This window comes from Bufo gargarizans, chromosome 7 (genome assembly GCF_014858855.1).
Source record: "Bufo gargarizans isolate SCDJY-AF-19 chromosome 7, ASM1485885v1, whole genome shotgun sequence".
In the NCBI taxonomy this organism is placed as follows: domain Eukaryota; kingdom Metazoa; phylum Chordata; class Amphibia; order Anura; family Bufonidae; genus Bufo; species Bufo gargarizans.
This window is the reverse complement of record NC_058086.1, coordinates 20,698,603-20,711,391: the sequence shown is the minus strand read 5'-3', so window position 1 is coordinate 20,711,391 and position 12,789 is coordinate 20,698,603. Positions and strand designations below refer to the sequence as shown.

Here is a 12,789-nt window from a genome sequence, read left to right as displayed (position 1 = left end):
TAAAATGGCCAGTATGTAATCCTATGGTTGATCATGTAGTAACCACTGTACAATGCAAATATAGTGCACACAAAAAATCTGCAGACCCTTTTATTTTTTTTCACATTTTGTTATGTTGCTGCCTTGTGCTAATATAACAATAATTTCCCCATCAATCTGCACTCAATACCACATAATGAGAAAGTGAAAACAGAATTTTAGAAATTTTTGTTAATTTATTAAAAAGAAAAAACTAAAATTTTGCATGGACATAAGTATTCAGACCCTCTGCTAGGACACATTTAGACTTGGACACCTCTCATTTCTTAGGATAATCTTTGAGATGTTTCTACACTTTGAGCAGTCAACAAACTGTCCACTCTTTACATTTCAGACCTACTCTCCACACATGTAATCTCTGATCCTTCCTTTGCTCTCCTCTTGTCTGCTCCTCACACAATCTTCTTCACGACTTCTCACGTGCATCATCCATACCCTGGAATGCACTACCCCAGACTCTCCCCCAACATCCAAACTTTAAGAAGTAACTGTAAAACACACCTAAGGAAAAGCCTACAACCTACAATGAGAGAGAGAGAGACGGAGAGACAGATCTTTTCAAAGCAATCAGAGCACTTTGGATTCTGTTAATTAACTAATTTGGACACATATTTAATTGAACAGTTGATTCGGCCAACTTGGTTTCCAATAGAATCTTTAGAAGATGATAATCTCTAATTTTGAACCATCGCATGTAGCGTCCTCTCTCCCTCTGTACCTGCCCGTCAAACAGTTTATTCATATTTATTGTACTTGTTTTAATTTTATATGGTCCATGTAGAGCCATTTCTGTACAGCACCCTGGAATTAATAGCGCCTTGAAATAAATAATGATATTAAAAAGTTTCTTACCCTTCCTTGCTTATAGAGCCTTTTTTCTGCCATGCAAGCGTCTTCTTGTTTTTATGGTTCAAGACTGTGATTTTGTCAGTGGTCACCTCAATTCTTATCTTCTTTTCTCTATTTATAATCCCAAGTCTTCCAAAATAGGTTTGATTTGATCTCGCATTGTTGCCTGCTTTCTCTTTTCCAATAAGTTCTCCATTTACTGAAATACCTTAGGCAGAATGCAGCAAAACTGGTGTTAAGCTGAAGGAATGATGTAAGCATTTTTATCCTAAAACTGAAAAATATTCATCTACAGTACTAGTGAATTTTAATGTAGATTAATAGTGAAAGTCTGGTAATTATGTTTTATTCACTTACAGAGTGTAACAGACAGTGAGTGTGGACCCAGTGCGCCAACTTGCCAGTTTGACTTTGGTCTAAACCTAATGGCGTTGTCCTTGCAGTTCCCTGGTATTCACCCTTTAACCACTATGCAGGGATCTGGACTTCACTGTAGGGAAGCAACCAGGCTGCTACCTCCTAGAGTAGTCCTGGTTTAGTTGACAGCTGACCCATGGGCAGCACCAAGGAATCAGGAAAAAGGTGTAGTCTGAACACAGTCCAAGATCGGGGCAGGCTGAGTATGTGCGTATTCCAAATAGCAATTCCAAGGTCGGGGCAGAAGGCAAGGAGTAAAAACGACAAAAGGGCAAAGTACAGTACACGTGTAATGGGGAGCCGGTGACGCGCTTCCTCCTTGCAGCGCCACCGGCATCCCGTCTTAGTGAAGGAGTGTCTCCATGGGGAATAGGGGGCGGGGAGGACCCGGCCGCGCACACCTCCTCAGAGCGGCCGGCGTTCCCCTAGACTACGAGCAGCAGGGGAGCTGAGCACCGATAATGGAGGCCAAACCAAACCACAAACCATCGGATACAAAAAAGACCACCCAAACGGTCGAGTAAACGATAAAGCAACCAAAAAGTAGTCAAGAGTATACTTAGCTGATGGTCATGATGAGGGTCAAACTGAGAGGTCCAATGATGGTGGTCTCAGGAAGGGCCTCCAGGGGGCAAAAAAATGAGAAGGAGGGGGGGAAACGCGTCGGGACACGTGGTTTAACAACCAATATCTAATACATACTAGTACCCAAACATCCATATGGGCTAGTATACCAAGGGCATACCAAGGGCATCATAAGGATAGACAGCATAGGCACGTGGACGGAGTGTGCCTACCATCAAGGCACATCTTCGGGCTGAGGACTTGATAAGGGACATTACAGGGATAGACACTGATTTGGCACGTGTTGCCCCGGTGCTTTCCCTCCCCCCCTTTTTTTGTGTTCTTTAAGCCTAGCTTTCTGTCTGATCCAGACTTTCTCTATTTTGTGTAGTCGGTTGTGTGTGTTGTCTTTGCACTACTATGTATCCCTTTGGTAGGGAGTATTTATTTTAGATTAATTTAATAAAAGTAAATTTTTAGGTAGTCGTTTTCAGTGATAGCTATTAAACAGGCAGCCTGCTTGCCACAGGTTGCCTGTGATTGGTCTTTTGTTACCCTCACCAGCGTTCTCTTAGATTGTGTATCTCGTGTGTGCTTTGACCTCGGCTCTGTTTGTAACCTCCTTTTGTACTTGACGTGACCGTTTGGCTTCTGACCTCGGCTTTGTTTGTGACCTCGACCTTGCTAGCTCCTTTTGGTATTTACGCGTACTCCTGGCTTGACCCTTGCTTTGTCTATGGTATTTGTATTTGTCTTTAGGCCCCTGCACTTATCTAAGAAAGGGACCGTTGCCAAGTTGTACGCCATCAGTTAGGACGGGCCATGCGAGTAGGTAGGAGGTGCGGGTGGATATTAGGGCTTATGAACAACTCTCTTATTGTCCCCTATGGTGGAGGATGCAGTGTTTTATACTTACTATACTAATACCACTATTGTCCTTTGGACTATAATCACACCTCTTAATCCTGCACCTTTATACTGCTTTAAGACTTAACTTTTATTAATATACGACTAATACTATGTTACTAAAAGGTAAGTGATTTTAAAATTTCCAGCAGACTGCTCAGCTATCACTACTTTGTATATACTATAATATTCCTGCTATTTCTTCATAGCTAGGATTAGGGGGCAGCGTTGCTCATATGTTTTAATACAGCTACGACTCAGTGAGGCTTCAACAATACTAAATTAACAAGCAAGTGAAAGATACATTGCCCCTATACGCAAACTGGCAGCGCGTAGCCAGTAGGGGAACAATGTACTAATCCTAGCTATGAAGAAATAGCAGGAATATTGTAGTATATACAAAGTAGTGATAGCTGAGCAGTCTGCTGGAAATTTTTAAATCACGTACCTTTTAGTAACATAGTATTAGTCGTATATTAACAAAGTCTTAAAGCAGTATAAAGGTGCAGGATTAAGAGGTGTGATTATAGTCCAAAGGACAATAGTGGTATTAGTATATTAGATATCAGGGCTGCACTTATCCGCCCCTACCGTGACAACACGTGTAGCCAGACAAGAGATCACACCTTTGCTGGTTACTAGAGACTAGAAAACCTCTAAGCTCAGGTGAGGAGGTGAAACCACAGCCCAGCTAAATAGGGAGGATGATCAGCACCTTAGTCAACAGCTGAACAGTGAATGAATGAAAGGATTAACTCTTACAGTGCTGAAAGGAAGTTCACTGAGCACTTTATGTGTTAAAGATAAAAGTATAAGTATACCTTTATGGGCTAACCAGAAAATTATATTTGCTTCTGGAGCACTGAAGCCCCTTCATCAGTCAGGTTTACAAATGATTGACTGAGAGAAGAGCCCAACATTTAAGAAACTTTACACCATGACATTGTAGATGGCATAATACATCACTAAGATAAACCAAAGCGATAAAACAGAGACTTATGTTACGGATTGAAGGACACTAGGAATGTTATCGAAAGGTGCACATACAAGTTAGATTAATGTCAGGCGAACCTACCGATCTGTGTATGGGGGTGCCCCAACTTTTACCCAGGGACAGAAGATTTTAAGGGAAAGAAGGATCTGGCATGTACAATTTCAAGACCCCTAATACATTGTTCTCAACGTACTGAGCTTAGTTCCCTCTCCGCACTGACAACATATACATTCTCAGCCGAACTGAGCGTGCATGTTGGGATCAAGAAGAACGACTGTTCACTAAATGAGTGTTCAGGTGACAACTATTGTATTGTAACTTAGTGATGTAGGTGTGTGGCCACTTTCAGGACTTGAGATCTGGAGTCATTCATATGGGTCTGCCCATGTAATAAGCAATAAATCCAGTCCTGTAGTGCTGCATGCAAAATATGACCTATAATAGCGATAAACAAGGCATATGTCTGCTCTACATTGCCAGTTACAGTGGAAAAATAATAACAATGATATAATAATAGTAATAATTATTAAAATTAGTACATAAATAAAATAATAAGTAAACACAACATTGCATTTTCTATCTTTGAGGAACAGACTAAAAAAAACTAAGTAAAAAAAAGCATAAAAACAAAAAAATAATAAAGGTAAAAGTAAACGGTTTTAAAGTTGTCTTGTTCAAAAGGTAAAGGTTGATGGACTTGTACCTTTTTTTCAACCATACTATGTAACTATAAAGTAGCTTATGTAAGGGTTTTTCTGAAATTCCAGCAAAAATTATGAGGTTTTGGCACAGTTTCAGAAAAAAAAAAGCAACATGGCTCCAATGTGTGAATTAACTCTAAGGCCTCTTTCACAAGGGCAAGATTTCCGCGTTGGTGCAATGCGTGAGGTGAACGCATTGCACCCCCACTGAATCCATTCATTTCTATGGGGCTGTGCACATCAGCGGTGATTTTCACGCATCACTTGTGTGTTGCGTGAAAATCACAGCATGCTCTATATTGTGCGTTTTTCTCGCTACGCAGGCCCCATAGAAGTGAACGGATGTGGTGCGATTTTCACGCATGGTTACTACGAGATGATCGGGATGGGGACCCGATCATTATTATTTTACCTTATAACATGGTTATAAGGGAAAATAATAGCATTCTTAATACAGAATGCTTAGTAAAATAGGGATGGAGGGGTTAAAAAAAAAGTTAAATAATTTAACTCCCCTCATCCACACCCGGCTTCTCTTCTGTCTTCTTCTTTGACGACTAGGAGGTAAAGGACCTGTGGTGACGTCACTGCGCACATTACATGGTCCGTCACATGATCTATCACTATGGTGATGGACCATGTGATGAGCGCAGTGACGTCACCAAAGGTCCTTTTCCTCCCAGGTCCTCAAAAGAAGAAGAAAGAAGACAAGCTGGGCTGCGCGAACAAGTGGATGAGGTGAGTTTAATTTTTTTTAACCCCTCCATCCCTAATTTACTTAGCATTCTCTTTTAAGAATGCTATTATTTTCCCTTACAACCATGTTATAAGGGAAAATAATAAAATCTACACAACACCGACCCAAACCCGAACTTCTGTGAAGAAGTCCGGTTCGGGTCTGGGTACCAAACATGCCGATTTTTCTCACGCATGTGCAAAACGCATTAAAATGCTTTGCGGCGCCCGTGTGAAAGAGGCATAAGTCTTAAGACTCTCCCAAAATGTGTCAAATATTAAATACTTAGAATAAATAGTACTCATAATGGGTTAAAGCTTACCACGCTCTCGATCCTCAACAAGATTCAGGATCACACCCGGCTCCTCTTGAATATTAAAGCACAAAGCATCGTTCTTTTGAGGAACATTTATCACAAAATGAGGGTCTGAATCAACTGTTGATAGAAATGACGACAAACAGTAACAAACAAATACTTCTGCTGGGACAAGAGCTTCTGCCTGTTGGGAGCTCTCCACTAATAAATGGAAGTCTCGCTCTATGGCATTCATCTGTACTATAGAACATATTAAATGAAGATGATTTCTTAGGTGTTTTACATATGAGCAATAAAGACGGACCGCAAAGTTGGCATTGGATTACTTCCTAATATCAGGCAGCAATTAGTTCAGAATTGATTCCCTCATCTCATCTCTATTAGACATACAATATAAACAAAATGCAGGAAAAGCAAGCGGAAGAGGATTTACAGGAACCCATTCAGATAATGCAGAACATGTCTTGTGTGAGGACATGCTGCAGTTTTTCAAAAGCCCTGTCTGACGCAGCTTTCTTCCAGATTTATTTAAATGGATTTTACACTGCAATGCAAACAGTAAACTCTGCCACAACTTTCTTAACCTCTTTACAGTCACATTAAAATTGGAAAAACCCTCCCAATATGATACATTTTTATAGTACTTTTTTAATATGTGTCTGAAGTAAATCTTCAGTACACTGCACTCGAAATTGCATTGTAATACAAGTACTCACTCCATTCAAGTGAATGGAGCGGGTACTTGTAATTACACTATGCCACCGCTCCAGTGGAGCCAGGTGCAAGGAACACAGCTCCTCGTCTCACAGCTGATCGGTGGGGGTGCCGGGTGTCGGACCCAGTCTGATCAGATATTTATGACCTATCCTGAGGATAGTATTCTGGGCCGGATAACTCCTTTTAGGACCAGTAACATTTTCCTCCTTTGTGTTCCAACAGTCATAACTTTTAAAAAATGTTCTTCTAATTAATCTAATATTTATCAGTATTAGTTGTAGGTTTACTTTTAGAGGCAAAGACAAAAAAGCTGCAATTTTAACATTATTTTGTTGAATTTAATTACAGACGGTTCATTGTGTGGTATAAATAACATAACTTATGTCTGTCACTACAATGATGATAATGACACATTTCTATATATCTTTTATAATTTTTTTCTCTCCTCAATCAGGCTGTCAACTCCCCAACTGTCCCCCGATAATAAGCCCTAGCGCTATTTTGCAGAGTTTTTGGAGTAGGCTTAAAATATAAGCCCTACTCCAAAAATAAGCCCTAGATACAGCTGTATTTTATTTTATATAAAGGGAAGGTGGGGGAAATGTGCAGACTGCAGCAGCTCAGGAGCACTCACTAATGGCTCCTGAGCTGCCATGAAACTGTGGGTGGGTAGTGCAGGCTTCAGTGAATTAGCCTTCAGTGAAGCCACCAGCCCGCGCATACATCGCGGCACTAAGCAGCACCTGACGAACGGGCTGGCAGCTTCACTAAATGCTAAATTATGCCGGCAGCCCGCGCTTCCCTTTACTTTCACGTTGGGCGGGCTGGGGGCTTCTCTGTATGCCCTGTACTGCCGCGAGCCCGCACGTTTTTACTTACATGAAGGAGGCAGCAGGAGGAGCTCCTTCTCCTCTCTGCTGCCTGGAGGAGCTCCCTACATCTCTCCCGTGCAGTATCTGCTCTCCCTGGTTCGGTAGATTGCTGACTAGGTCCCTTGGGTAAGGACAGCTCAAGGGCAATATACGGTCCAGAATGAAAAATGTGTGGCAAATATGACTATAACCCCCCCTCATCCATAGGAATGCACCCATGTACTGCAGTATATGGGTGCATCCCTATGGATGAGGGGGGTTATAGTCATATTTAATAAAAACACTGTCCAGGGACTGTTCTGTAATTGGCATGTGTTTATATGAAATATGTTCATGGAGCCAAAATAAGCCCTACCCCAATAATAAGCCCTAACCCTTATTCGGAGAAAAAAATAATATAAGACATTTTCAAATAAAAACGGTAGATGGCTAGATCTACTCCCCCAACCAGCAATGGGAGGGGGAGGGGAACCACCTCCCAGAGGCAGGGCATTCCAAAACTCTGTCATGTGCTACACCTGAGATCTGCATATAAAGGAAACCTGTCATCACTTTCTAAACCTATTTATCAACTCACTTTTCTATACATACTTTTTAATACATTAATAATAATATTAAAATCTATTCTGAATGAACTATCAGTTCAGAGAAAAACCTAAAATAGATGTTCCCGTCATACATGTAAATGCACCTTAGATGAGTCCTGTCTCCTCCATGCTTCAGAGAGGAGTCCAGCGTTCTCTGACTCTGAACCCAGCCACGCCCACTGTGAAGGAGCCCAGCACCGCCCCGCATCATCCAAATCTCCTCCTTGCTCCCCGACGTCACAAAGCTAGAGCGCCGTAATCTCGCGCGAGCTAGCGCAAGCCCAGTTCATTCCCTGAGGCTGATACCAGCACAGGGAAGAAACACTATGCATGCGCTAGCTCACGCATCGCGAGATTATGGCGCTCTAGCTTTGTGACGTCGGGGAGCAAGGAGGAGATTGGGAGGATGCGGGGCGGTGCTGCGCTCCTCCACAGTGGGCGTGGCTGGGCTCTGGAAACGTTAGTAACAGCTCCTTGGGCTTCTTACTTGCCTCATTTACATATATATAAAATCTTTTTTTTTTTACACAATGAAAGCACACAGAGCTATGGGGACTGGGTATTGCGGATGTGCTAGCGGCGATCTAGCAGCCCATGTCCTCAGCTCTTTACCCAAAATCCCGGTGACAGGTTCCCTTTAACAGTATAAAAATACATATATGTTTATACGTCCCACAGCAAACAATACATAATACAAAATACCACAACACATTTGCAGCGCATAATTCACTTCTATTACGGCACTTTTTCTGAATCAGGACTCTAGCCTCAGGTATTTTTGCCCTGAAAAACTGCATAGTGTGAATGGGATAAAAAGTCAAACATAAAAAATAGGTATAAAATAAGAAGACATCTAAATTACTAGGACATCTTCATGTAGCTATCGGTGAAACAAAATAATGGCTATTGTTCGCTTGTGTATATTGGATTACAACAGTATTAATAAAAATACATCAGTTCTTTCCTCAGACTGAGACCCTGAGGGTATCTGGTATTCAGGCTGAGTACCCAATATGCCTCACGCTGCAAAACCCTCTTCTTCATATTACCACCTCTTAAAGGAACAACTACTCTTTCAATCGCATAGGTGCGGAAGCCAGTTAAAACTACGATTATGTACTGTTATAAAATGATTAGCCGCATTTGCTGTACCCATTGCTGAGGGGTTAGTAATGTAATTAACATGTTCCAACAGTCTTGTTTTAAATTTCCTGCGGAAACTCCCTACATACATGAGATCACACATTGTACATTCAATAACATAAATAATGCCCATTGTATTGCAATTAATATAGCTTTTTATCAGGAATGTTTCTGTATGTGTGGAATTGTGAATTTTTTTTGTTGGTGTGGCATATCTACACGTTTTGTATGGGTGTCCTCCACATTTGGTAAAACCTAGATATTTTATCCAGGTACCCGAGGATTTATTTGCAGTACGTGTGAAAAGCAAAGGGGAAAGAACCAGTAGCCAATGTACTAGGTCGCCTTGATACTATTCTGCATCCACTTTTTAAAGTAAATAAGGAAATGAAGATTGCAGACTGAAAATTATCGCAACTTGAGCACTAACATATAAGAAAAAAGATTTTCCTGGGTAAAAGGTGTTCATGGCCTTTAAATATAACGAATAACTTACCCCAGTTTGCAGACCCTTGAGTATGCGGTGCTGTAATAGAAACACTGGGTTTATTTAAATTGTTTTATAGCGTATGACTAGGATATATTCAAGTATAGGATTTATCTATTACTGAATCTTAGCCATAGAGGAAAGAAAACAAATGGATAGAGAGGGCACTTCTTGGGTGTAATATTTAGTGTAATTACAAGGGAATGGGACCAGCACTTGTAATTACACAGTGTAATATTGAATAATATAATATTGACTTGCATGAGCGCCACCTCCTCTTCAAACAGCTGATCAGTGGGGGTGCCGGGAGTCAGACCCCACGATCTGATATTGATGACCTATCCTGTCTAAGGGTACTTTCACAGTAGCGTTAAAGGGAACCTGTCACCGGGATTTTGTGTATAGAGCTGAGGACATGGGTTGCTAGATGGCCGCTAGCACATCCACAATACCCAGTCCCCATAGCTCTGTGTGCTTTTATTGTGTAAAAAAAAAAAAAAAGATTTGATACATATGCAAATTAACCTGAGATGAGTCCTGTCCCTGATTCATCTCATGTACAGGACACATCTCAGGTTAATTTGCATATGTATCAAATAGTTTTTTTTACACAATAAAAGCACACAGAGCTATGGGGACTGGGTATTGCGGATGTGCTAGCGGCCTCAGCTCTATACACAAAATCCCGGTGACAGGTTCCCTTTAAAGAGTTCCATCCTAGGGGCTCAATACAAGAACAAAACGCTTCAATTTTGTCCTAATGCATTCTGAATGGAAAGCATTCCGTTAAGTATGCATCAGGATGTCTTCAGTTCAGTCACTTTTACGGTGCTGCAGTATTTTCTCCGGCCAAAATTCTGGAACACTTGCCGGAATGCCGGATCTGGCATCATTTTCCATTGAAATGTATTAATGCCGGATCCGGTACCAAGTGTTCCAGAAAAACGGATCTGGTTTTCTGGTCTGTGCATGCGCAGACCCTTAAAAATGTAAAAAAATAATAATACCAGATCCGTTTTTCAGGATGCCACTGGAGAGACGGATCCGGTATTTCAATGCATTTGTCAAACGGATCCGGAAACAAATGGTATTCGTATGCACACGGATTTCAGCATCCAGCAGGCAGTTTCGGCAACTTTACAGCAGCACCATGGGCCATAGACACAATGGACAGGAGAGGACCTCACTGACTTACATGGGAGAGTTTTCTAGGCATGCTCTGTGACCCGTGCAGAGGTCATTGCACAAGGAAAGAATAGATAAGCTCTGACAAAGTATTGTGAATGGGGGATCCTGTCTTATCTGTACAAAGAGGTGATATCATTACAGGCAGGATTAGAATGATATATAACTGCAGTAAAGTGATCTGTACAGACCAAGAAATGGTGCCTATTATTAGGCTTGGTGGCCAGTGCCAAAACTGTAGGATTTTATAATTTTTGTTTAAATATAGTGGAAATGGAAAATTAAAAATAACATAAAAATGGTTAAAATTAAGTTACTGTATATCTCATACAATTAATGTAATTTACAGCAGTGGTATACCTACCATAGAGGTTGGGCATGCAACTGCTGTAAGCTTGTGTTGGCAGACCTAGCACTGAACTGCTCCCCCTGCTTTCCATGACACACAGCATGCACATTCATTTAGATACCACCGGTTCAATACTAGCTGTATAAAACCATATGACGCTAGCTCCTCCAGGTGATGGTGTGAATGGCGGCATGCAGTTCGAATTATATTAGAATTCGTCAATCATCATAATATTTATGTTAAAGTAATTATGAATTCTGTGTTATAAATGAATACAGAGATCTTAAATTGTATGTTCACTTTTTTGTTATATGATCACATCATATTTTTTCTCTAAATGGGACCAAAATTCAAGATTCATTTCATAATATATCTTTAGAAGGGTTAGAGTTCATGGTGTTTTGGGGATACAAATTTAGCCATAGAGTTAAAGGGGTACTCCAGTTTCATAATGAAGAGTACGCCAAACACTGGTAATGTTTGCCTCGTATACCTATTTTTCCCTTTCTCTTGTTTTCAGCTTCACTACACCCTGGCAGGATGTTTACATGAAGAACTTCCTGTTTTCATGAGCCTTTTTTTTTTTAACTAAACCCAGCATGCTTTGCTCTGTAATGCTGTGCTATACTGTTCTCTCTGCAGTAGTAGACATGTCAGAAGAGCAAATTGATCCACTTTAAACATAAAAAAACAAGATTATGTAGTTATTATTTTTCTTTTGTTAAATGCTTACGTCTTTTATGTGGAAAGGACGACGCAGTAAAATCTCTTTGCACTGCAAACAATGAAATGAAAGTTAATTGGGCAATATTTTATACTTTTAGGTTGAGTTTACACACTCTATTTATGGCATGCGGCCGAAAAACCCATTCGTGGCGACCATCGGCTGCGTGATTTTGTGGCTAAAACCAAAGTATTACCCAAAAAATCTTGTGCCACAGCGAGAGGGTGGAGTTTTTTTTCCAGATGTGGCAGCTGGAGTGTGTAAACCGGACCTTAGGATATAGATATAGTGCAAATATTTACCAAACTTCAAAAAACTGTATAACTAGGTTGGGTTCACACCATATTTCTGATGTATGTTTAGCACGTACGCTGGGAAAGCTCCTGGCGTGCATGCAAAATCTGTCCATAGGGTTACACTAGCCAGACTGAGGCTAAAAGAGTGACCTTTTGGCCTCTGTCTGGCCAATATATGACAGTGTACCAGAATAAGAGAGGTATGGAATAGTGTAGTAGATACACTACTTCATATAACCATATCCAGTAAGAAAAAAAGGATACATTAAATGAACACAATTTTTTTTATTGGGACCCACTGTATGCCATCTGTCACCGGCGTTCTGGAGTATATATTAAACAGAGGACATAAATGTGTATAAACTGAATCTTACATAGTAATGTCACAGTTTTCCCATATTTGTGGACACAGTAAGTAAAGCTATGGACACAGTTAAAAGCATTTGGAAGAAACGCATTAAAAGACCAATTAGAAGTGTGCTTGTAAAACATTCTTTTAATTGGCCTTTATTAAAAATTTGCAGCCTCTTGCTCCCAGCAGCCTGCCTGTTTACATACTCAATGCTGGCTGTTCTTTCTCCTTTCCAGTGAAATCAAATTACTAAGCTCAACTATAGGTTTTTGCATTGTTCTACGGTATTCTGTGGTATTAGTGACTTTTTAAAATCATTTTTTTGGTGTGTTTTTTTAAGGCCTCTTTCACACGAGCGTGGCGTGTGAGGGCCCGATAAGATGCGGGTGCATTGCGGTCATGTGCACAGCCCCATAGAAATGAATGGGTCCGGATTCAGTGCGGGTGCAATACGTTCACCTCACACATTGCACCCGCGCGGAATACTCGCCCGTGTGAAAGGGGCCTAAGTGAAAATGCCAGCTCCAAGTGTTACTGTAGCTGAAAGTATATGGG

The 12,789-nt window shown here is 40.8% G+C and overlaps 1 protein-coding gene across 2 annotated transcripts in view; it reads right to left on the bottom strand.

Annotated features, from left to right (window-relative positions):
• Nucleotides 1–12,789, bottom strand: part of LOC122944029 (inter-alpha-trypsin inhibitor heavy chain H3-like) — a 110,050-nt gene that overhangs the window by 22,746 nt on the left and 74,515 nt on the right. For both annotated transcript variants that reach the window (XM_044302229.1, XM_044302230.1), the window contains 4 exons: nt 11,596–11,637; nt 9,338–9,367; nt 5,529–5,642; nt 892–1,096 (listed from right to left, as the gene is read on the bottom strand). In XM_044302229.1, coding sequence (XP_044158164.1) covers nt 892–1,096; nt 5,529–5,642; nt 9,338–9,367; nt 11,596–11,637 — 391 coding nt within the window. The remainder of the gene's footprint in view (nt 1–891; nt 1,097–5,528; nt 5,643–9,337; nt 9,368–11,595; nt 11,638–12,789) is intronic.